At 52.3% G+C, this 22,275-nt stretch overlaps 3 protein-coding genes across 7 annotated transcripts; all 3 read left to right on the forward strand.

The window, feature by feature from the left end:
* Nucleotides 1-4,730: 4,730 nt before the first annotated feature.
* ARID3C (AT-rich interaction domain 3C) lies at nucleotides 4,731-12,288 on the forward strand. 3 transcript variants are annotated; one of them, XM_041764614.1, is made up of 7 exons: nucleotides 4,731-5,045; nucleotides 6,897-6,969; nucleotides 8,766-8,949; nucleotides 9,092-9,381; nucleotides 10,185-10,367; nucleotides 10,584-10,673; nucleotides 11,136-11,995. In XM_041764614.1, exons 1-7 carry the CDS (start codon nucleotides 4,731-4,733, stop codon nucleotides 11,234-11,236), a joined length of 1,236 nt encoding a protein of 411 aa, XP_041620548.1. In that variant the 3' UTR covers nucleotides 11,237-11,995. The 3 variants fall into 3 exon arrangements, with proteins under 3 accessions (XP_041620548.1, XP_041620550.1, XP_041620549.1); XM_041764616.1 differs by lacking the exons at nucleotides 10,584-10,673; nucleotides 11,136-11,995 and adding an exon at nucleotides 12,115-12,288; XM_041764615.1 differs by lacking the exon at nucleotides 10,584-10,673.
* DCTN3 (dynactin subunit 3) lies at nucleotides 12,210-18,474 on the forward strand. Its single transcript, XM_041764617.1, has 7 exons — nucleotides 12,210-12,364; nucleotides 13,823-13,907; nucleotides 14,570-14,656; nucleotides 16,236-16,319; nucleotides 17,281-17,339; nucleotides 17,910-17,969; nucleotides 18,158-18,474. Exons 1-7 carry the CDS (start codon nucleotides 12,269-12,271, stop codon nucleotides 18,245-18,247), a joined length of 561 nt encoding a protein of 186 aa, XP_041620551.1. The 5' UTR covers nucleotides 12,210-12,268; the 3' UTR covers nucleotides 18,248-18,474.
* A 1,501-nt stretch (nucleotides 18,475-19,975) lies between these two features.
* RPP25L (ribonuclease P/MRP subunit p25 like) lies at nucleotides 19,976-22,075 on the forward strand. Of its 3 annotated transcripts, none has more exons than XM_041760384.1 (2): nucleotides 19,976-20,068; nucleotides 21,235-22,075. In XM_041760384.1, exon 2 carries the CDS (start codon nucleotides 21,269-21,271, stop codon nucleotides 21,758-21,760), a length of 492 nt encoding a protein of 163 aa, XP_041616318.1. In that variant the 5' UTR covers nucleotides 19,976-20,068; nucleotides 21,235-21,268; the 3' UTR covers nucleotides 21,761-22,075. The 3 variants fall into 3 exon arrangements, with proteins under 3 accessions (XP_041616318.1, XP_041616319.1, XP_041616320.1); XM_041760385.1 differs by having other exon boundaries at nucleotides 20,023-20,106; XM_041760386.1 differs by lacking the exon at nucleotides 19,976-20,068 and adding an exon at nucleotides 20,125-20,293.
* Nucleotides 22,076-22,275: the final 200 nt, after the last annotated feature.

The raw sequence follows: 22,275 nt of genomic DNA on the forward strand, positions 1-22,275 counted from the left end.
TCAGACATTTCTAATGGCTTCCATCTCATTTAGTCCTTTCTCTGCCTCCAGGAACCTACTCTAAGGCCCATGTTACCTATGACAAACATCTGACCATTTACCCTGGCTACCATATTTTAGTACAGTGGATTCCTTGCTTTCCATCTGAAACATCAAGCAAACTTTCACCTCAGGATATTTGCACCTGCTATTCTGGCTGAAATACTTCTCTTTAGATATGCCTATGGCTCTCTTTATACTCCTTCAATTCTTGGTTCTTCCCTTAACATTTCTGTAGACACAGGAAGGTGTTTGTTTTAATTTATTATTTAAATAGGTACCATGCCCAACATGGGGATCGAACTCACAATCCTGAGATCATGAGTCACATGCTTTGGGGTGTCTAGGTGCTCAGTCAGTTAAATGTTCAACTCTATTTTGTCTTGGGCCATGATCTCATGGTCATGAGATTGAACCCTGTGTCCAGGCTCCATGCTCAGCAGGGAGTCTACTTAAGATTCTCCCTCTCCCTCTGCCCCTCTCTCTGTTCTCTCTCTCTCTGAAACAAATAAAATAAATCTTTTTTAAAAAGTCTCATGCTCTGCAAACTGAGCCAGCAAGGCACCCCTGCCCTGCTTCCTGTTCTGTGGTAGTTTTAAAATACCTCCATGAAAATATTGATACTCTTCCCTTTAAGAGGTGAAGACTAATTCCCTCCCCTTTGAATGTGAGCTGGACTTAGTTATGTAATTTTAACAACACATGGCAGAAGTGACTTGTGTGATTTCTAAAACCAGATTGTGAAAAGCATTGCTGCCTCTTTAGTCTCTCTTGGGTCACTGGGGGAAACCAATTGCCATGTTGAGAGGTCGCTCAGGCACTCTCCTATCCTATGGAGAGGTCCACCTGGGGAAAACTTCCTACCAACAGCCATGTGAATGAGCCATCTTTGAAGTGGATCCTCTGATCCCAGTCAAGCCTTCATGCAGCTATAGCTACGACCAACATTTTTATTACAATCTCATGAGAAATGGTGAGCCAGGGCACCTGGGTAGGCTCAGCCAGTTAAGCGTCTACTTTTGGCTCAGGTCATGATCCCAGGGTCCTGGGATTGAGTTCTGCATCAGGCTCCCTGCCCAGCAGGGAGTCTGCTTCTCCTCCCTCTGCCCCTTCCCTCCTGCTCATATGTGCTTTCTCGCTCGCGCTCTCTCTCTCTCTCTCTCTCACTCTCTCTCATGCTCTCTCTCTCTCTCTCAAGTAAATAAAATCTTTTAAAAACAACAACAAAAAGAAGTGGTGAGCCAGAACCATCCAGCTATGCCACACTAGGATTCCTGATCCACAGAATTGTGAGAAAATAAATGTTGTTTTAAGCTTTCTAAGTTTTGAGTATAATTTGTTACAAGATAATAGGTAACATATATCCTTCCCTTTCTATTCCCTTCAATCCAGATTTATTTTCCCTATTTTAGTTATTGCCATCTGATATACTGTGTATTTCCCCCCACTGGAATTATGCCATTATAATAAGGACTTTGTTTTATTTATTCCCATGTCCAAAAGTGTCTAGCATAAAGTAGGTGCTCAGTAAATATGTGTTGGATGAATGGAGGTCTACATCTGTCTATCTTTGTCTTTGTGAGGTTTAGGATCAGATAGGCGCTAAATGAGGGTGTAAGAGACAGTCTTTCATCTTCACAGATGAAGAGAGAGATAAACCAGGTCCCAGTCAAGCTTATTACTTCCCCTAGTTGTAGCTCTCCTGGCCCAGACCCCAAAGACAGATTTACTCTGCTAGATTGATGATTGACTCCTTTTGTCACTAATTGCCCGATTCTTTGCCTGCGTCCTCCACCCCCTGCAAAGCAATCTTCAAACTCTCAGAACTGGAATTTCCCTAAGCCAGTTCTTCTCTTTCCAAGAAAACTCTTACCATCTATCTGTTTCCAGGCACCTCCTCTCCTCTGAGCAGTAGGGCAGGGGGTGGTGAGGAGTGGGGTTTAAGGAGAGCAGGCTGGGCACAGGAGTTCTGCAAAGCTCTACCCTCTGTCCTACTTCCAACAAAGCCCCTAGGGTATGTCTGTCTGCTTCTGCACATTCACAATCTCCCATCTGGGTCCAGAGGAGAGGGCAGGACTCTCCCCGAGAGAACTCCTACCACACAAAACTGTGTGGGGGTGGGCATCAGTACAGAAGGCAGTTGGATTACCAAGACTTTTTGAGAAGTCTGGGGTTTGACTGGCTATCAGATCTGAAATTTGAGCAGAAGGACACCAGAATTAGCCAAAGATGTGAGCACTACTGGGTTTCAGTATGGCCAAAGAGAACAAGAACTTGGTGCTGCGGTGGAGTCTGGGCAAGGGACAAGCTTAGAGGCTAGAGACAAGTAGAAAAGGGAGGCGTCACCCACCACAAGAAGAGAAGTGAGAAGAGCTGATGACCCAGGCCAAGGCAAGCTGGTTTGAGAGGAGGGGACTAACTGGGAGAGGGGGGAGGAGGAGGAAGGAGGCAAAGTCACCCCTGAATTTGTTTCCTACAGGAATCTTGGCCTTGGGAACAGTGTGCCCCACTGGGTATGGGGTCAGGGGATGGTCCCTGGTGCTGGATCTGACATAGTCAAGTTTCATACTCATGCCAGGTATCAGATCAACAGATACAGGTTGTTCACTAACACACTTGGAATCACTTCTGGATGGCCCTCATGCTTTTGGTAGGTCCATCCCATTGGGCACATGAAGAAACTGGAGAAGGTATGGGGTGCTTGAGAGGAGTGGGGTTCAGGTTTCTCAGAAAAAAATTGTGGCCTGTCATTCAGGGTCCCTATATACGATACATCATCTCAGCATCTGGGGATAACTGGGGGCAGAGTGGGCCTGGAGCAGTTGGCTGAAGGGATCTGGAGATACAAACTGTGGAGTCACACACACAAGGGTTGAGGATGTGTGTGAAGATTGACAAAATGCTAATAATCACTGTCAAAAGGTGTGATGGATACCAGAGGTTCATAATACCATTCCATTCACTCTTCTTGTGTATATGTTTGAAAATATTCATAACAGAGGGTTACAAGAGCTATTAAAAAAAAAAAGTGTCACTATGTATCTGTGTGTGGTGTGCACACCTTGCTGCTGTGGATGTGGAACCAGTTCAGAGACCTCTGAGTGTGTGAATGCAGATGTGTGAGTCCACCAGCATGGGCACGTACTGCACAGGCTGCAATGTGCATGCGGGTGGGGACAGCACTTGGGCTGGGCTGGGGGAGAAGCTTTTGCTCTGCAGGCCCTCCACATTCACCTCAGCATCTTGCAGTGATTCCCCTCATGACTACAACCTGCCCAGGCCATCGGCAGGCACTGTAGTGTCCGCTTGACAAAGTATGTGAGACAGGGCAAGCTGTGTGCCTGAACTTGTGACGGGGTGCGAACACGGCTATCTGTGTGTGAGAGCCGAGCTCTGAGTCTGGATTTGGGGGGCTCCACTTGTGGGTGTGGCGGGGCCCTGGTCCAGAGTCCTATGGTGTTAGACTCCTCACTCTCCTGTGAACGATTCCCGGCAGCTCTCCAGCGCCCCCTCCCCCCAGCCTGGCAGTACGGTGGGGGAAACACCTGTTGGGGGGCTGGGAGTGGCAGAGCCCCCCGGGGCCTCTCCCCGGCGCCCCCGCCCGCCCTGCCCCTCTCGGGTCCCGCCCCCGCGGCCGCCGCCAGCAGAGCCGCGCGTGAGCGCACCGCGGCCAGAGGAGCGCACGGCTGCCGGAGCGCACGGCCGGGGACCCCGCGCAGGGAAGCGAGCCGAGAACGGGGCTGCCCGAGAGGCGGGCGGAGCAGAGGGAGCGCCGTGGAGACGCCGGGGGCACCGGGCCGCGCCAGGCTGGTGAGTGCGGCCGCGGCGTGTGGGAGCCAGCCCGCCGGTCCCGGGCTCTGCCCCCGCCGCCCTGTTCCCGCGCCTCCTCGGTGCGAGTCCTTTGCGCCTCTGCCCCGTCTCTCCGTCTGTTTTTCCCTGTCTCTGTCCCTGTTCTATTTACAGTCTCGCCTTGTTTCTTTCTAATCTCTTCTCTCTTCAGTCTCTGTCTCCTGCTGCGTCGGGCTTTCCTTGTCTCTCTCAACCACTGTCTCACTATTCCTCTCTCCACCTCTGTCTCTGTCCCTCTCTGGACTGCCTGTCACTCCAGTCTTGTATTTATCTCTTGCTCCTCTTTCTTACCTTCCCTCTCTACCCACTATCTCTGTCCATCTCATTTCTCCCCACCTGTCTCTCTCTTCTTATCTCTGCCTGATATCTCTGTCTCTCCCCACCTCTGTCTCTCTGCCTCTCAGTCTCATCTTTCTTTCTATTTCTATATCTCTCCTGTCATTGTCTCTCCCTTGGATCTCGCTCGTGCGCTCTCCTCCCCCCTTCCCCTCCCTTTCTCTGTTTCTTCGTCCTTGTCACCCTCTCTGATCTGCTTGGTCTCTATCTATCCTCTGTCAATGTTCATTTCTGTCTCTTTTGGGTCTGGGCTCGTGTCTCTCCTGCTCTTTCTACTTCTGTCTCTTCTTCTGTCTCTGCCCATCTCTGAGAAAGCTATCTTTCTGCTTTTTTCTTATGGCCCCCGACACTTCCCTGAATCAATGACCACCTCCTCTTGTGCTGGGGGTTATGGGGACAGCAGGGCCCAACACTCATAATTCCCACCCCCACAGGCGGCCCTTTCCTCGGGGCCCCGCCTGGTGCCAGCCCCCCCACAAGCGGGGGGACTGCGCCTGGAAGCTGTAATGGAGGCCCTGCAGAGGCAGCAGGCAGCCCGACTGGCCCAAGGGGTGGGGCCATTGGTCCCTCCGCACCCACTGCCACCACCACTACCTCCCTTGCCCGGCCCCCGGACCCTACAGGCCCCTGAGGGGGCCTTGGGGGAGGTTGGGACAGAAGAAGAGGAGGATGCTGAAGAGGATGAGGAAGGGGAGGAAGCCGGGGCAGAGGAGGAGGCAACCGAGGAGAGCCATACAGGGACCCGGGGCCCCAGCTCACCTTCCAGCCAACCTCCTGGACCTCATCCCCATGAATGGACCTACGAGGAACAGTTCAAGCAGGTAGGACCCCCTCGATGTCAGGCCCTCTCCCCTTTCTCCTCTCTGGGCAAAAGCAATGCCAGGTGATTCTTAACCCCCCCACCCCCCACTGCCCTCTGCAGGAAGGAAACACAGAGACCTGTCTGGAAAGAGATAGTGGGACTACTGAAAGATAGATAGTGACAGGGAGAGAGAAACAGACATCAGGAGATGAGAGATGTGGAAAGAAGTGCATAGGCACACGGAAAGGTGCAGGAGACGCCCAGAAACATGGAGGCATGACAGACTGGAGGCTTTTGGTGAGGCTGGAAGGAAAAATGGAAGGAGTGTAAGAGCTTCAAAAATTCTTTTGAGGGAGTAGGGTCTGGGGAATGGGGATTCCAGTGCCAGAACCATCTCACCCTACCTCCTCACACATCAAATCACAAGGTCATATTTCAGCAACCAGTGGGAGTTTCCTGGGCTGCCTATTGCCATCTTGGGAAGCAGGCTGGAGGTTGCCACTTCTTTGGCAAACTGATACATACTCCCATCATCTCTTCCTGGTCCTATCGCCCTCATCTAAATCCTCTCCTGGCCAGAGTTCTATGGGTGACAGTTTCTAGCCTGTGATGGGCTCTACAGCCGCAGAGTGACTAAAGGGCTCCTGTATAGCTGAGAATGACAGGATCTTACTCATAGAGCCTTAATTTGAGGCTCTTCCTCTCTGTGGGACCCATCTGGATGTTATTCTAAGGTGCTACTTCAGGCTGTCACTATGAATATATTATGAAGGGCTCTGACTCCAGGTGTGCTATTCTGGTGATGTTACTCGTAGATGTTGGTCTTAGGTATTTTCCAGAAGTGTTCATCTGTGGCTAGTACTCTGTAGCATTAATGTAAAACTGGGAGAGTTATTCAGAGCTCTGTGGCTCTAGTGACTGTTTCTCCTGGGTATAATTCTGGGGGTTATTACTTGGAGAGCATATATGTTATTTGTGGGTATCCATCTAAGACTTTGGGCTCAATTCTTGTGAGAGTGCAGGTCTAAAGTGGATCTCTGGGATTTGCTACTGATAGGTGGTTTTTTATTCTGAGAGTTCTTACTGGGGAATGGAGTGTTGTTACCTACTGGTGTTGCTCAGGGACTGTTATTCTGGGTAAACCACTGTTACTCTAGGAATTGTTTCTCCTGGGTTGTATTTAGGAGGTGATACTGGAGATAGGGCTCCAAGTGACTGGAAATAGTTGGGATGACCTCAGGGCCTTTCAAGTTCTGACCCCATAGGTCCTGGCTGTGCAGGGCCATTACCTCTCTGGCAGCCTCTGTGTGGATAGGTTACTTTCCCTAGAAAGAGACAGACCAGAAGGTAGGCTGAGGGGCCCCAGGTTTCAGTCCAGGAGCTTCTGAGTATCCATTCTGCCTGAGGGATGGGTTAGAGGCATCTCTGGCCCTCATCCCCAGCCCTGGTACACAGAGATGTGAAAAGTAAACCTTTGTAGGAATGAACTAGAGTGAATGAGTGCCTCAGGGACAACTGTCAGTTTGCTCAGTGTAGTAGTGGTCCCAGCCTGATGTACTCCTTGAGGCTCTGTGCATGCCCTGGAGGGCAGGCTGAGAGCCTCCTAAGCTTCCTTTCATCCCCTATTCCTCAGAGGGATGGTTTGAGCTTCCCAGGGCACCCCTGGCCAGTGGAGGGTCTCTGTGATTATTAGAAAAAAGTGCCCTTACCTGCCCTCACGGAGAAAGAGTCTAATGCCAAGGAGTCCACATTTCAGACCCTACTCACCCCTTCAGCTGATAACCCTTAATTCAGGATGTAACCTGAGTTGGGATCCCAGGGGGAGGAGGGGAGTCAGTGGAGCTGAAAAATGATCTCAGTCCTTCCCCAGCTGTACGAGCTTGATGCAGACCCCAAGAGGAAGGAATTTCTGGATGACCTGTTTAGCTTCATGCAGAAGAGGGGTGAGTGGGATGATGTAAGGGAAAGACCCGCAACTACCAGTTTTGAGGAAGGGAGACCCCAGGGTTTAGTCCCTAGGTTGGGTCCTCTCTGCAGAGGCCTGAGCTTGGCAACACCTATCCTTTGGGCCCTCAATAGCGTCTTTAACCTCTGACCTTGCCCCCCTCCTCCACCCAGGGATTAATTAGTGGCCAGCCCACTGGCAGGTTAATGAGTGTGGGATCAATTGGGAGGGTGGGAGGGGGAATTAGTGGGGGGCTGGCCTGGGGAGGGGGTTCCCAGGATTGGGGGGCTGGGAATACCTTGTTCCTCTCTCAGTGGCCTTTCGTCCAGCCTTGTCTCTCTTCAGCTTCCCCTTGCTTTAGGTAGGGGACACCCAAGTGCTCCACAGCAGGAAGGACTGGGATTAGACTGAAGGAAGGACTTCTCAAGGGGGTAGGCTGGGGACCATATGAGTTGGGGTTGTGGAGGAGGAAGAATTCCTTTCCAGGAATCTCAGAGCTAGAAGAAAATGCAAGGATCCAGGAGGAGATCCGGGGGTGGGTGGCAGTCCATCACTTAGGCTTCTCCCCAGATTCATGGGTCCAAAGACTGACTCATTATCTCTCTCTACAAAGCTAATTAACTCACTCGGAGCTTGGCCTGATAAGCCACTAATTAACTAGCTGCACTGCACCCCCCTCCCTTAGTGCAGCTGCTGGTCAAAGTCCCGCAGGCTCCCACTGCAGGCCCAGCACCCCTTTTGGGATCCTTTCTAACCAGGGACTCTCGGTGAGGACCCCCGTCTTTTTGCTTCGCAGAAGGCCCAGTCATTTTGGTTCCAGGGTCCCCTCCCTCTCCTTCCTCGAGGTCTCCCCTCCCCTGGGGAAGAGGGGTCGGGGGTCTGGGCAGGTCCCAGCATTCCCTCCATCACCCTCAAGCCGGGGGCTCTGCCTCCCTCTGGTCCCTGCCTCCCTCGGCTCCCTCTGCTGGGGGAGGAGGTCCCGCGGGACCGATAATTTCCCCCCATTAATCAGGCCGCAGCTAATTGTTCGGGTCCAAAGGCGGCGGGGAAGGGGACGGGATCGGTAAGGAATTAACTGGGGCCCATCGCTCAGCGCAGACAGGCCCCTTTGTCAGGACTGGCCAGCGGGGGCGGCGTGAGCTGCGGAGTTGGCGAGGCGGGGGCTGCTGCTTCTCCCATCCGCCATCCCCGGTCTCGGGCAGCCATCCCGCGGGCCGCTGCTTAGGGGAGTCCAGCTCTTCAGCATTGTCAGGAAGTCCTTACTACGGTCTACCCCAGGGGTCTGCAAACTAAAGCCTGCAGCCGGCTGGCCAAATCTAGCCGCCTTCGAGATAAGAATGGTTTTTACATTTTTAAATAGTGGAAAGAAATTAAAAGACCACATTTCAGGACATGTGAAATTTGAATTTCAGAGTCTGTAAAGTTTTTATTGTAACACAGCCGGGCCCATTGCTTTAAACATCCTATACCTGCTTTCAAGCTAAGTGGCAGAGTGGAGTAGCTGGGACAGAGGCGGTTTGTCCCTCAAAGCCAATACTATTTACCGCCTGGGCCTTTACAGAAGTTTGCCGACTTCTGATCTAGCTTCCTGTCCTTCCTGCTACAATATAGGGCTTGGCGGCTCTATGGGCTCTGCCTGGAATCCCACCTCCCCATCCCACCCTCTTCCCTTTTCTCAGAGGTCCCGCCCCGTACCCTGGCCTCTTCCAGGCAGCCAATTCTTTCAGTCCTTGAGGATGTCCGCAGACAGGGTCTTGGTCTTAGTGTCCTGACTCTCTGCCCACCTCCCACCAGGGACGCCAGTGAACCGCGTGCCCATCATGGCGAAGCAGGTGCTGGACCTGTACGCGCTCTTTCGCCTGGTGACCGCCAAAGGTGGCCTGGTGGAAGTCATCAACCGCAAGGTGTGGCGGGAGGTCACGCGCGGCCTCAGCCTGCCCACCACCATCACCTCGGCAGCCTTCACTCTACGCACCCAGTGAGGCCAGGCTCGCGAGCAAAGGGGGGACGGCGCGGGAGGGGGCTGCAGGGTTTGCAGGGTCCAGGGGCGGACGTTTCGTTGTGGGCTCCGTGGGCTGGGCCCAGCCTCCCACCCACCCCGCCTCGTCGTCCGCTCCTAGGTACATGAAGTACCTGTACCCCTACGAGTGCGAGACGCGGGCGCTCAGCTCCCCGGGGGAGCTCCAGGCAGCCATCGACAGCAACCGGCGCGAGGGCCGTCGTCAGGCTTATACAGCCGCCCCGCTGTACGGCTTAGCGGGCCCTACCCCTCGGGGACCTCCCGGCCAAATCTCCGCTCCTGCCTCCGCAGCGCCCGCGCCCGCGCCCAGCCCCCGCCCTGCCCCCGGCTCCGCCTCCGGCCTACCGGCGCACGCCTGCGCGCAGCTCAGCCGGAGCCCCATTAAGAAAGGTGTGAGGGGAGAGGGGTTGAGGTTTGGGCATCTCTGAGACCTACTAGGGGTGCGCCGAGATGTAGAGAACATTAAAATGTGGCGACCCAGAAGTCTGGGAGACATGGAGGTCTGCAGGCAGCCGGAGCAGTAAGGACTGACAGGGCACTGCGGTTTGCTGATGGCTCAGGTTTAGGGGTACTGAGGTTTGGAGTCAGTGAAGTCATGGGAGGTTTGGGGTACGGGTTACTGAGGTGTGGGCCTAAAGCTCAGGAAAAGGTCCTTTTTTTTTTTTTTTGTTAAGGTTTTATTTATTTGTTCATGAGAGACACACAGAGAGAGGTAGAGACACAGGCAAAGGGAGAAGCAGGCTCCCGCAGGGAGCCTGATGCGGGACTTCATCCCAGGGCCCCAGAATCAGGACCTGAGCCAAAGGCAGATGCTCAACTACTGAGCCTCCCAGGTGCCCCAGGAAAAGGTCCTTTATCCAGAAGAGTTCCATTCCACATCTGGCTGTGTAGGGCTTCTATTTGCATGTAGTTTTTGCCTCCTGTGAGCTGTATTTAATAGCTAAGAACAAGGATAGGTCCCACATTATCTTGGACATATATATATATATATATGTATATATATATATATATATACCCTTTGAGCTTTCCAGCTTCAGAGCCTCAAAGCTGAGACTGTGGACTGGGGGGTGGGGTGGGGATCAAACTCAGTGCTTGAGCTTGGGTGACCTCCATTTGTCCCAAGCCTGGGGGGAGAACCAAAGGCAGAGGCTGAGTTGGTTGGTCTAGGAGAGCTGAATGACATTTTCTTCCAGAGGAAAGTGGAATTCCAGCCCCTCGACTGGCACTGCCTGTGGGCCTGGCTTTGGGGCCTGCAAGGGAGAAATTGGCACCAGAGGAGCCCCCAGAGAAGAGGGCTGTGCTGATGGGGCACATGGATCCACCTCGACCTGGAGCTCCCCCCAGTTTCCTGCCCCGTGGCAAGGTTCCTCTGAGGGGTGAGAAGGGGCTTGTTGCTGAGAGGGCTTTGGGCCTGTGCACTGAGGGAGGACATAGGTGTTGGAGGTGGGGCAGAAAGATTCCACTATAGACAACTGTGTGATTATACATGTTGGGCTGAAGTGGAACGGGGGCTATCTATAAGGATGGAGGGGGGAGCTTAAAAGTCTGAAGTCTGATTCTCCCAAATGTGACTCCCTGCCCCTCCTGGACAGAAGAGCGGCTGGATGGGCCTCTTAATCTGGCAGGAAGTGGTATCAGCAGTATCAACATGGCCCTAGAGATCAACGGGGTAGTCTACACTGGTATGGGTACTGCAGGCTGTCTATACTGGCATGAGGTCAGGGGTATTTGCTCTGGCATGGGGATTTTAGATTTACTCAGCTAGCATGAGGTTCAGGGATATCCAAAGTTGCATGGATAATGTGGGGTTCAGGGAATTTGCTACAATGGCATGGGTTAAAGAGGTGTCTACAATGGCATGGGGTCTAAGGCATGACCTCTCTGGCATGGGTACCATGGGATGTCTGCCTTGTCATGGGCCTATGTACTAATGTAAATACTTCTTGTTTACCTGTTTGAGGGTATCTATATTGGCATAGGTGTCTCCACTGACCTAAGGGGCTTGTCCTCATTGGTTTGTGGCAGGGATATGTGTGGGGTGTTCTAACAATCAGAACACTGACTTTTGTTTTCCTCTTTTGTTTCTGTGCCTACCCACCTCCTGCCTGTGTTTTCCCTCCACCATCTCTTCACCCCTTTGTCAGGTGTCCTGTTTGCCCGTCGCCAGCCTGTGCCAGCTTCCCAGGGCCCAACCAACCCTGCACCTCCTCTCCCTACAGGGCCCCCTTCCAGCACGTCACCCTGAGAACTCCCACTTGGATTAAAGAGTCCTGGCCCCAATGCTGAGGGTTGGGGGGAGGAGACATCCCCCACAACTTGATTCTTCCAGGCTGCCCACTCTAGGACCCAGCCTTGGGAGATGATCCCTTACCGACCATGCCATGTAGACTTGAAGCCAAAGAGTTTTCTTTTGATGTTACATCTACCTCATTGTAACGGGAGAGCACCTCCTCCCTGGCCAACCCAGCAGCATCTACCAAAGAGTTCTGACCCAGTAACCCTCATCATCTCCTCATGTGCCTCCCTGTGTCAATGTCATCTCTAGGACCCCACCTCTTCAGATCAGACCTGCTTCTCTTCAGAAGCCATGTGAAGGGTTAGGTTGGGTGTTGTGAAGGAGTCGATCCTCAGGTCACATCTGCATAATAAAGCTGCAGTCCCTCCCTCTCTAGTGCCTACTCTTTTTGTTTGGGTCTGGGGTTGGGGAGGAATTACAGGTATACACAGGCTGTGTTGGGCCAGGGGTTTTCAGAAGGGAAGACAGAATAGTAAAGTTCCATGAAGGTAGAGGGGCTGAGTTTCCTGAATCAGACTGCCTGAGTTCAAATCCTGATTCTGCTACTAGAGTGTGGAGTGGCCTTGGGCAAGACATTTAATCGCTTGAACTTTAGAAGACGCCTAAAGATTATAGGATTTCAAGGAGTCTCCTACTAATCCATGGGAATGGACCAATCCTTAAATAATAGGTGTATTTATATGGGCAATCTCGGGGGATGGGGTGGGAAACCTCTCTGGTTCCCTGGAATTAGAAGAAAGGCAAGCAGGAGCTGAAAGCGAGGGTGGGGCTTGACTGGTAGCTGTTGTCTAGGTAACCGCCCACACGGCTTTTGACACCTTTCACAGGCCCTGCCGGCCACTTCCGGCATCGGACGGTTGAATCGTGACGTCACTTCCCGTACTGAGTTCCGCCCGCGCACTCGGATTAGCCAGCCTTCTCCATTTGGCAGGATGTCCCGCCCTCTGGCTGTTCCCCGGCTAGCGCGGGGCGGCAGTAGCCATGGCGGCTGTGACCGATGTGCAGCGGCTACAGGCCCGTGTGGAGGAACTGGAGCGCTGGGTGTACGGGTCGGGCGGGCCGCGCGGCTCGCGGAAGGTGAGCGATCTAGGATCCAGTGCTCTCTTTCTGGGGCCGAGCAAGAGCGGTCTACTGGCATGGTCCTCAGGATGGATGCAACCGCTCCAGTCTCATCGCCTGCAGCCCGGCCTTTGAAATAACAAAGGTTCGAAACCTTCCGGAGCTTATAGGACCCTCGGGGTCCATTTCCATGGAGGGCGCTGCGGGTTGTTAGGACCGATTGCGATGGGCCTAGTGTGAACTGTGACTAAGACTCCGCCTCTGTTTTTTGCGGGCTAGCTGGGGAGACCTGACACACTGGAGAAGCTAAGAGTTTCAGTAAGAGCTGAAGTCCACAATGGAAGGGCTGTCTTGGAGCCCTGCATAGTTAATTGCTAAATATTGTACAGAAAGAGGTCCTTGGGACGCCAGAGGTGTCAGAGCAAAGGTGGATAAGGGTGGTTCCAGGGATGGGAGGTGAGGTCTGAAAGCCAGGATTAGGAGGGAAAGGGGTTGGATACCTGGTGTTTAGATATGGACCAGCACTCCTTCACACCAATGACTGAATTTCGCCAACTGCGAAGCTTAGTTCTCCCAACCCCTGCCCCCTAACTCCCTTTTTACTATGGGAAGACCTTTTACTGAAGGTGGAGTGTCAGGCATACCCTGGAGTAAGTGCATCAGAGGTAATGATGTCTTCTTGTATGTACATTTGTTGTGGAGTTAGTTGTCACTAGAAGATTGTGCCCCATTTGAGAACTGATTTCTCAAAACATTCGCTCCCTTTGACATCTCTGACACTAAATCCTTGTTTTCTCCTACCTCTATGGCTGTTGCTGCTTAGTCCTATTTGCCTCTCCATATATTTGACCCTTGAGTATTGGCATTCCTCACCCTGCATTCTAAAACCTGGGTGAGATCATTCACTCCCATAGCCCCTCCCTCTGACCATTTAATATTGGAATTTCTCACCTTCTACGCCTAAAGCCTAGGCTATCTCTCAGCCAGAGAGATAGAAACCGGTGAATATATAGGATATGCTAATGCCCTATGGACTTTATTTTATTTTATTTTTTTTTATGATAGTCACACACAGAGAGAGAGAGAGAGGCAGAGACACAGGCAGAGGGAGAAGCAGGCTCCATGCATCGGGAACCCGATGTGGGATTCGATCCCGGGTCTCCAGGATCGCGCCCTGGGCCAAAGGCAGGCGCCAAACCGCTGCGCCACCCAGGGATCCCTGCCCTATGGACTTTAATATAGTTAATTACCTCCTCAATCAGACTTGAAACTTCCCAAAGACTACATGATTATCTTCCCCTTCACACTGAGGATTCCTAGAAGGTGGGGTTGCATCTCCTTTAATACAAGAGGAAGGGGCCAACCTACTTTGCTGGGACAAGGAGATTTGGAATCTAAGAGAATGAGGGTTCTTTACCTCTTTCAAGCCTTGAGTCAAGAGGTGAATCTTGAGATTAACTTTCAATCCCTTTACAGGTGGCTGATGGCCTAGTCAAGGTACAGGTGGCTTTGGGGAACATTGCCAGCAAGAGGGAGAGGGTGAAGATTCTGTATAAAAAGAGTAAGTGATTCCATAGGGTGCCTGCCTGCCTGCCTTCCCATGCCTATGCTTCCTGGGACTTGGCCATTGCCCTCTAGCCCAGTAGGTCACTGGAATCACCCTATGGGAATAGAATTTGAAGATGTTTCCCTGCTAAAATGGTGAAGTGGGGTGTTGTGCTTAAACTCCAAACCCATGACAGTGTCCTAAGTTGTGGGATAAGAGCTCTGCATCAGAGGTCCTCTTGGTGAAGTAGAGAGGAGAGGTATGGGATTTTCAAAGGCAGAAAAGAAATTAGGCACTGAGAGCCCCAGGCTTTTCCAGCCATACCTTTTTGATTATGTCAAAGCAAGCAACCTAAAAAATCAGAAAAATCTCTGGCTTGTCTTGGTGTCACTGAGAGGCAAGGGACCTTCCACCTTTTGTGAAGACAGGTCAGCGGGTGTGCTGAGGGCCCCAAGATGGTGGAGCAATTGTGTTCCCAGCTATAAATGCTGAGGTTAGCCAGGAGGTGGTCAGAGGGGAGAGGGTCAGAGGGAAGTGGGGCCTGATGGAGGCCTGCTGATGGACACTGGATGTTATCTCCTCACTCAAGGCTCTCCCCAAGGTTGACCATTAATATCCTTCATAAGATTCCCCCCTCCTCAGCCCCATTCCATTTTTCCATCTTGCTTCTTCTCTAGTTGAAGACCTGATCAAATACCTGGATCCTGAGTATATTGACCGCATTGCCATACCTGATGCCTCTAAGCTGCAGTTCATATTAGCAGGTAGTGCTGGACAATGTGTGTACATGCATCTGGGGATTATGGATTGTGGGGGGAGCTGGGCACAGAGATGACCTCCCTGCCAGTCCTCTCATGGATACAGCTTCTGTCTGGAATTCTGGTCTAGCCCTGGGCTAAGGACTGAGGTCTTCCTGTGGTCTTCTAGTAGGCCTTGGGTGTGGTATAATTCTGAGCCAGTTGCAGGCCATGGTGCCAATAGCAGTGGGAACTACTTCAGTGTTCTATCAAAGGTCTATCTCTATGATTTTCCTTCAGAACCTTCCTAATTTCTGCTCACTAGACAGAGGAGCTTCTAGGAAAGGGCGGGAACAGAGAGCATTGCTTTTGGGAGAGGTGAGAATATTGGCATGAATTTCAACATTTTTTCTTTCATGTGAGAAAGCACTGGGATTTCAAAGTTCTCGGCAGGAACTATTGACTTGGCAATATCTCCTACTCAGTTTAGTCAGCCACTCCATGAGGTAGGGTTTGCCAAGTACCTGTGTTTGTTCATTCATTCAAAAGATGTTTAATGATTGATCATCTACTGTGATCCAGACCATCCTTGGTGTCAGGTAACGGTGGTGAACCAGAACATTCCTGAACCATTGCCGTGGCTCAGGTACCCAAGTTCATTCACTTTCCAAGTTCAGGAGATCTTCTCCTACACTGACTCTGGAGTCCAGCCTCTCCATCCCTCCTTGGCCACTGCCTCAGTGTCTGTCCCCTCATACGTGAATAGTTGCAGTCTCCTAAGTTCTCTTCCTGACCCTAGGCTTTCCCTTCTTGCATGTGATCCAGTATCCTTCTCCCCAAACACATCTCCAACATGCTACTTTGTCTACTTTGGAATCTCAGCATCTCCATCTCTCTCCTTGCTAGGATAAAATCCTAATTCCTTAGCCTACCATTCAGAGCCTTCTATAGTCTATAGGTCTACCTTCCCATGCAGTTGTTTCCTGTGTTCTCTTTATACCAGGTCAGTCAGTTGAATTATTTTTCCTATGTGAATTAAAAAGCATTCTTGCCTCCAAACATTTGACATTAACAGTGATCCCTCCTGCAATATGCTTCCCACTCCCTGCAGTCATTGTAATCACCCATGCAAGGTCCAGTCCAGTGCCTGCTCTTTTCACTGGGCTCTGCTACTACTGTCCCAGCTCTCTAGAAGCTTGTAATTATCGGTGTCTCTCAGGGCCAGTGAGCAGAACCTGCCTGATAGTCTGTCACATGTCTCCTCTTTCATACCTTCTCAGAAGGCTTTGGGTGTGGAGACCTAGGTCTGAAGAAGTGGCGTCAGAAGGACTCACTGAGTTTGTTGATAGGAGGCTAGAGTAAGAGGCCTTAGAGTTACAATGTTAAGAAAGGTGGGATTTGGAGAAACTTAGAGGCTTCTTGGCCTCAAGAAGTGTCATACCAGAGGCATCTAGGAGAGGTGGGGGCAGAATGGGAGGATGAGCAGAGTAGCTGCTCCATGCTCCATGACTCAGCCATGTCTCCTGGCAGGTTCTTAGCCCCTTGTATAGGAATAGCAGTGCCTACGCTTGCCTCACTGCCACTATCTTGTCTGTTTATGCCTCAGAAGAGCAGTTTATCTTATCCCAGATTGCACTCCTGGAGCAGGTGGAGGCCTTGGTGCCCATGCTGGACAGCGCTCACATCAAAGGTACTTATGTGGGGCTATAGCTCTACTATTCTGCTTGGGGAGGTGGATGGATGGACAAGTCTTCCCTGTGCCTTAAATTACCTGGGTTCAAGCTAAGTCTGCTCCTTTTCTTTACCCTCATCCTGTCACCCACAATGGGAGTAAAATTTCCAGAGCAGAATTCAGTTTCAGAACCTCAGACAGTTTGGACCTAAGGATACTAGTGTAAGTCCAGCAACCCCCAACTCTGGGTACCCCTTCTACCTTCTTCCTCAGTCCTCGGCATCTGTTCTGCAGGGTGCTGTGTAGCCCAGATTTTACTGTAAGAGTTCCTGCCAGGCATGTGAATGTGTGTAAATTCTTCCCACTGCACTGTTGAAAGCATTTCCTGGGCCTGAGTTTTGACAAGCAGACAGTGACTTTAATTGAATCCAGATATCCATCTTGTCTGTCTCCGGAGGTATTTTTTTCCAGTTCCCCCTCCCTACCCCTGATCAGCTATCTGCTGAGGGTCTGACACACTTAAGCTGTGGGCCCAGCATGGTGGCCAGGGCTCTGGGTGTTGGGATCCAGGTGTCCAGCTTAGGAACCTGGCATTCATCCTCAGCCCACCTCAGACTCTGTCTTCCAGGCAGACTAGTCCCACTGGGCTGAGAGCAAAGCGACAGATCCCATGATAGGCAAAGGTTTCTTTACTTAACCTTGCTTACAGCACTGGGTGGGAAAGGAGGGGCAGGGGCAACTCTGGGGACCTCAAGGTTTTGTTTTCTCCTAGGGGCCTGTATCTTTGCCCCCTCTGGGTCCTAGAGTAACTGGGGTGGGCAGGGAGCCTCACCACCTTTAGCTGCAGTGGTCGATGAAGCCTGGCGTTTGCTTAGCTTCTCCACTCAATACTTTAATCCTGCTGAAGACCTAATAGACTATTGAGCAGTCCCCGGGGAAGGCACAAGCATCATCAGGCAATGCGTATTCTGTTTTACAGCCGTTCCTGAGCATGCTGCCCGCCTGCAGCGCTTGGCCCAGATCCACATCCAGCAGCAGGTATGGGAGGGGAGAGGACTGGAGGGGAAAGTAGAAGTGGTGAGGCTCCTAGTCCCCACCCCTGCCACCTGCAAAAGCAGCCTCAGGCTACCCTCATGTCAACTCCAGGGGAAACTTGAAGGTTAATCCTTTATCTTCCATCTCTTCGCTCTCTGAGTAGGACTATTCTGAGACACCAGAAGGTTGATGATGGGAGGTACCCAGGAATTTCTGGGGATGGTGTGTCCTTGGCTATGGGTGCAGGAGCTGGTTTTTTTTGTTTGTTTTGACTATTCTGAGGCCTAAGATTAAAGTTCAAAGAGGATTCAGATACAGGGGACAGGAGAGAGGACATACACAAGCAGGAATGTTTCCTTAAATATGTGATCCATTCCCCTTTGGGACTGCTGTTGGGGTCCCTATCCTGGAGCCTGAAAGTGCCCCGTTAGAAATTTGTTCCATTTGGCTCTGGAGTTAAACACTACTTTTTCTAGGCTTTATGGGGAGTGAGGGTCCTTGATAAGGCAGAAAAGTTAATGGGAAGTGGGGTCTTTATCCAGTTTCTTTCTCTGCCATGTGTTGGCCCCATAGGACCAGTGTGTGGAGATCACTGAAGAGTCCAAGGCTCTCCTGGAGGAATACAACAAGACTGTATCCTTTCTGCTCAGCCAGTCCCCTAAGAAATGCTGTCCAAAGCCCTGTCATTTTGTTCTTTCTCCAGCTCTGTCTCATCCCATCCCAACAAACCTGTCTATCCCCTCCTCTCCAACCCTTTGGCAGATGTAAAATCTCTCTACTCCCTCATTCAGGCTCTTGTTTTCACCTTGACCTGCTACCAGACAATGCTTCTCTCCAAGCAATTTGTGCAGTGGGATGAACTGCTTTGCCAGCTAGAGGCCGCCAAGCAAGTGAAGCCAGCAGAGGAGTAATGGCTGCTTCCCATTCCAGGGTGGGCCAGGACGGCAAGGCTCAGGATGCAAAGTGCGAAACTGCCTTTGTAACAGGGCAGAAGCAACTCTGTATTGGATTCACAACCTACCTATCTGCATTCAGGTGGGGCTCGGAGGTCAGAGAGGTCTGGCTACTTGAGGTTTGCTGTTTGCACCCCCTCCCCACATTAGTGTCCTATTCCAGTAACAATAAACTATAGAAATCACTGGAGGAGTGGTGCTAACTTCCTGGTCTAGGATGGGAATGATGGTGAGGAAGGGGGTGGTAGAGGGCAGAATTGCCAGCCTTCTTAGTGGTTGAACCAGGAGTTCTACTCATCGTGGTTTGGCTTTCTGGGAGATGTAAGAGCTCTCAAGACAAATGCTCTCATCTGATTGATATCAGTGGAACATTTGTTTGTGCATCCATTTATCCCACGTTTATCAAGTATCCTCTAAATGTCAGATCCCATGCTAGGTGGGGAGGACATGATCCCTGCCCTACACAGACTAGCTGGGGAGACAGTGAAAGATAAGTCATCCCACCAATCAGGCACTGGGTCCTCTAGGTTACAGAAGAAAAAGGGATGGGGGAGGCAGCCCTGGAAGGTGATGTGCAGTGTATTTCAGAGCCGGGGAGAGCATATGCAAAGGTAGAGAGGATCCTTGAGGTTTCTCTCTTGGGAGCTTACTTGGTGCTATTAAGTAGGAAAAGGATCCCAGAAGACTGTTGGTTGCTGGGCTTTGGGCTCAGGGGTGGGGATGGGCAATGTGTGTGTATGGAGGGGTGTGGTTTGCTGGGCTGGAGAGGGAGGGAGCCAGATGATAAAGAACTGAGCCGGGAGATTGGTGCCTCACTCCACCGAGTGTTTGCTGCCCCCTTGTGGTCATAGGGAGTGCTGTGGCCCCAGACCCCTCTTCAACGAACTGCCCGCCACCCAACCTGCACAGTTTTACTAGCCTCTCAAATTAAGCATGTCTTAATTCAGACGGAAACTTTTAGTTATCCTAGACTCTTCTCTTCTTCTCAGTCCAAACAGTCACCTACTCCTCACTAAACCTACCTCCTAATATCTCCCAACTTAATGTACTTTTTTCTATCCCAACTGCTATTTCCTTTAAATTCTCTGAAACATTTAACAGGTATTTGAGCGCCTATTATACGCTGGGCACCATACAAGTCTCCGTGGACACGCCCCCGGCGCCCCATGGTCCGTTCCTTGGCGGTGGGGGTCCAGTTTCCCCACTCCCACCCGCCTTGGCGGCAGCCAGAGTGTGTGCACACACACCCGTGTAATTGGCCCCTGAAGAAAACCCTCGGTGGCCTCTTGCCCTCAGAATGTGGTCGAGGCTCAGAACTCGGTGACCAAGGCTCTCCCTCCGCGCAGCAGCAGCCACTGTAAACGGAACCTCTTGCCCCCCGTCCAAAATGAAACCCACTGCTTCGTTTCTGCTACTGCGGTGGGCTCTACCGGTGACGCAAGCCCTGCCCTCTCGTCAGGGCCGGATCCTCTCCATCTTTGGGACGCGAGTCTCTGATGGTGGCTCCTCTCCGCTGGGTTCTCCTGTGCCCCTGCCCCAGGGCGTAACAGCGGAGGCGGCCTGCGTGTTCGTGGTCTCAGGGCGTCCCGGCTCAGGTCACTCCTGGACGTCCAGGCCTCCCCCGGCTTTCCCGCTGGGGCTCCGCGAGCCCCTACCCCTCGGGCCCCGCCCCTGCCCGGCGTGCGCGGCCCCGCGGCTTCGGCGCGCGCTCGGCCTGCGCGCTCGGCCTGCGCGCCATCTTGGCTCCAGACCGACTTGGAGGCGTGCGCAGCCCGGGCGGTGAGAGCTGGAGCTCAGCGGGGTCGGGGGTGCCTGAGGTACAGGGAGGAGACGGAGGCTGGCTCCCTGGTCTCTGCGGCCTGCTGGGCTTTGGGGTCCGCTCGTGGCGGTGGAGCGGGCCGAGCTGTGGGCCCCGCTCCAGGAGTAGCCCCTGCAGCCCCCGCGTCGAGCCGGGCCTTCCGAGTTCCAGTGACCTGGGTTGGGGGATCGACACGGAATCTCAGGGTAGTGGGTGCTCGGCCCTATTCTGAGGACCCCCGAGTTGGGGAGGGGTACAGTTCTGTTTGAAGAGCATTTGCACGAGGGCTCTTGTCTCTTGCCAGGGAGCTTGGAGTGTAGTAGGAGCGTCAGCGAGCGAAGTGAGGGGCCTTGTCCCTGCCTTAGAGAGCTGTGGGTGAGGGGCGCTCGGGCTAGTTTGAAGAAGTCTAGGGCAGGGGTGTAACCGGGACACGGTGCAAGAGCACCAGGCTTGGGGAGTCCCAAACAGACCAGGTTCTGCCACTGACAAAATCCAAAGGCAGAGTGATGGCGAAACAAGAAAGGAATTTATTTCAGTGGGGTCAGCACTGAGAAGACAGCAGACTAGACTCGAAGACTGTCTTAAAAGAAAAAAAAAAAAAAAAAAGACTGTCTTCAAAATGCTGACTATTTCTAGGTTTATTTATATAAGGAGAATGTGGGACAAAGGTAGGTGCAATGGGCAGTAAAGGGCAGGTCCATCATTGTCTTAGGTCCAATCAAGAGGGGGATCCTGCTGGCCTTAGGGCCGTCCTTATTGCTCCAGGGGTAGTTTTGGTTCCCATCAAGGGATGGGATGCTTTGTCTGCAGGGTGTTTTGCCTGAGTTAAAAGTAAGCTAGAGGAGCGCCTGGCTGGCTCAGTAGGTAGAGCATGCAACTCTTGATTTTGAGGGTCGTGACTTCGAGCCCTACATTGGGTGTAGAGCTAGAGCTTACTTGAAAAAAAAAAAGATAGGCTGGAGATGCCATAGGCGTCTGTGCTGAGAAGTGGGGGTGGGGGAGAGGGGGTGGAGTGTGTGTGTGTGTGAGGGGTTATAGTCCTGTTCCTGGTAAATATGGGATGAGGAGCAGAATCATTTGCTGGAGAGCTGGGGCTGAGGGTGGCTTGGAGCACATTGCCCAACATTCATCTGACACTTCCCTGCAGTGGGCCGTGAAGTCCAGACACCACAGCAAGTGGGATGGAGCACTATCGGAAAGCTGGCTCTGTGGAACTCCCAGCACCTTCTCCAATGCCCCAGCTACCTCCTGATACCCTGGAGATGCGGGTCCGAGATGGCAGCAAAATCCGCAACCTTCTGGGGCTGGCACTGGGTCGATTGGAGGGTGGTAGTGCACGGCATGTGGTGTTCTCGGGTTCTGGCCGGGCCGCAGGGAAGGCGGTGAGCTGTGCTGAGATTGTCAAGCGACGTGTACCAGGCCTGCACCAGCTTACCAAGCTGCGCTTCCTGCAGACTGAAGACAGCTGGGTGCCAATCTCACCTGACACGGGCCTGGATCCCCTCACAGTGCGCCGCCATGTACCTGCAGTGTGGGTACTGCTTAGCCGGGACCCCCTAGACCCCAATGAATGTGGCTACCAGCCTCCAGGAGCACCCCCTGGCCTGGGCCCCACATCGAGCTCCAGCTGTGGCCCACGACCCCGAAGAAGGGTTCGAGACACTTGGTCCTGAAGATCTGCGGAGCAAGCTATTTTCCAGGCATGACTATCTAAGAATGGCTTTACCTTCTCTGAAGAGCCTCTTGTAACTGCTCAACATCCCCAACAAGACCTGAATCTGCACAAGTGGGCCTCCCTGTCGGGCTTCCCCTTCTGTCTGGTGTGTGAAAAGGGACTGCTATGAAGAGTACAGGTGTGCAGTCTCAGCTGGGTTCTGGATTGCTTAAGAAGGGTTTACTTGGCATTCTACCTATTGTGCCTCTGTTCTTTATTCTGACAGAGATCCAAGGAGTGGGTTAGGAAATAAAGGTTCTGCCCATTTGTCTGATGAGCATCTGCTTGACCTGCTATGTGGAGGTGGGATTAAAGTAGGGAGAGTCCCTGTACCCTCTTCCCTACCCCAAGTTCAGGGACATTTTTCTTTCTCTGCAACATTTATTACAGTTTAGTGGTTAAGGTCATGGTCTCAGGTATTGACTGCCTAGATCTGAATCCTGGTTCTGCCATTTGCTAGTAAGTTACTGCTCT

Source organism: Vulpes lagopus, chromosome 7, assembly GCF_018345385.1.
Source record: "Vulpes lagopus strain Blue_001 chromosome 7, ASM1834538v1, whole genome shotgun sequence".
In the NCBI taxonomy this organism is placed as follows: Eukaryota; Metazoa; Chordata; class Mammalia; order Carnivora; family Canidae; genus Vulpes; species Vulpes lagopus.

Coding starts and splice junctions, on each gene's coding strand:
- RPP25L (XM_041760384.1), top strand. CDS start 21,269: ATGGAGCACTATCGGAAAGCTGGCTCTGTGGAACTCCCAGCACCTTCT.
- ARID3C (XM_041764614.1), top strand. CDS start 4,731: ATGGAGGCCCTGCAGAGGCAGCAGGCAGCCCGACTGGCCCAAGGGGTG. Junction 8,950..9,091: donor GCCTTCACTCTACGCACCCA/GTGAGGCCAGGC, acceptor GTCCGCTCCTAG/GTACATGAAGTACCTGTACC. Junction 9,382..10,184: donor CCGGAGCCCCATTAAGAAAG/GTGTGAGGGGAG, acceptor ATTTTCTTCCAG/AGGAAAGTGGAATTCCAGCC.
- DCTN3 (XM_041764617.1), top strand. CDS start 12,269: ATGGCGGCTGTGACCGATGTGCAGCGGCTACAGGCCCGTGTGGAGGAA. Junction 12,365..13,822: donor GGCCGCGCGGCTCGCGGAAG/GTGAGCGATCTA, acceptor ATCCCTTTACAG/GTGGCTGATGGCCTAGTCAA. Junction 13,908..14,569: donor GAAGATTCTGTATAAAAAGA/GTAAGTGATTCC, acceptor CTTCTTCTCTAG/TTGAAGACCTGATCAAATAC.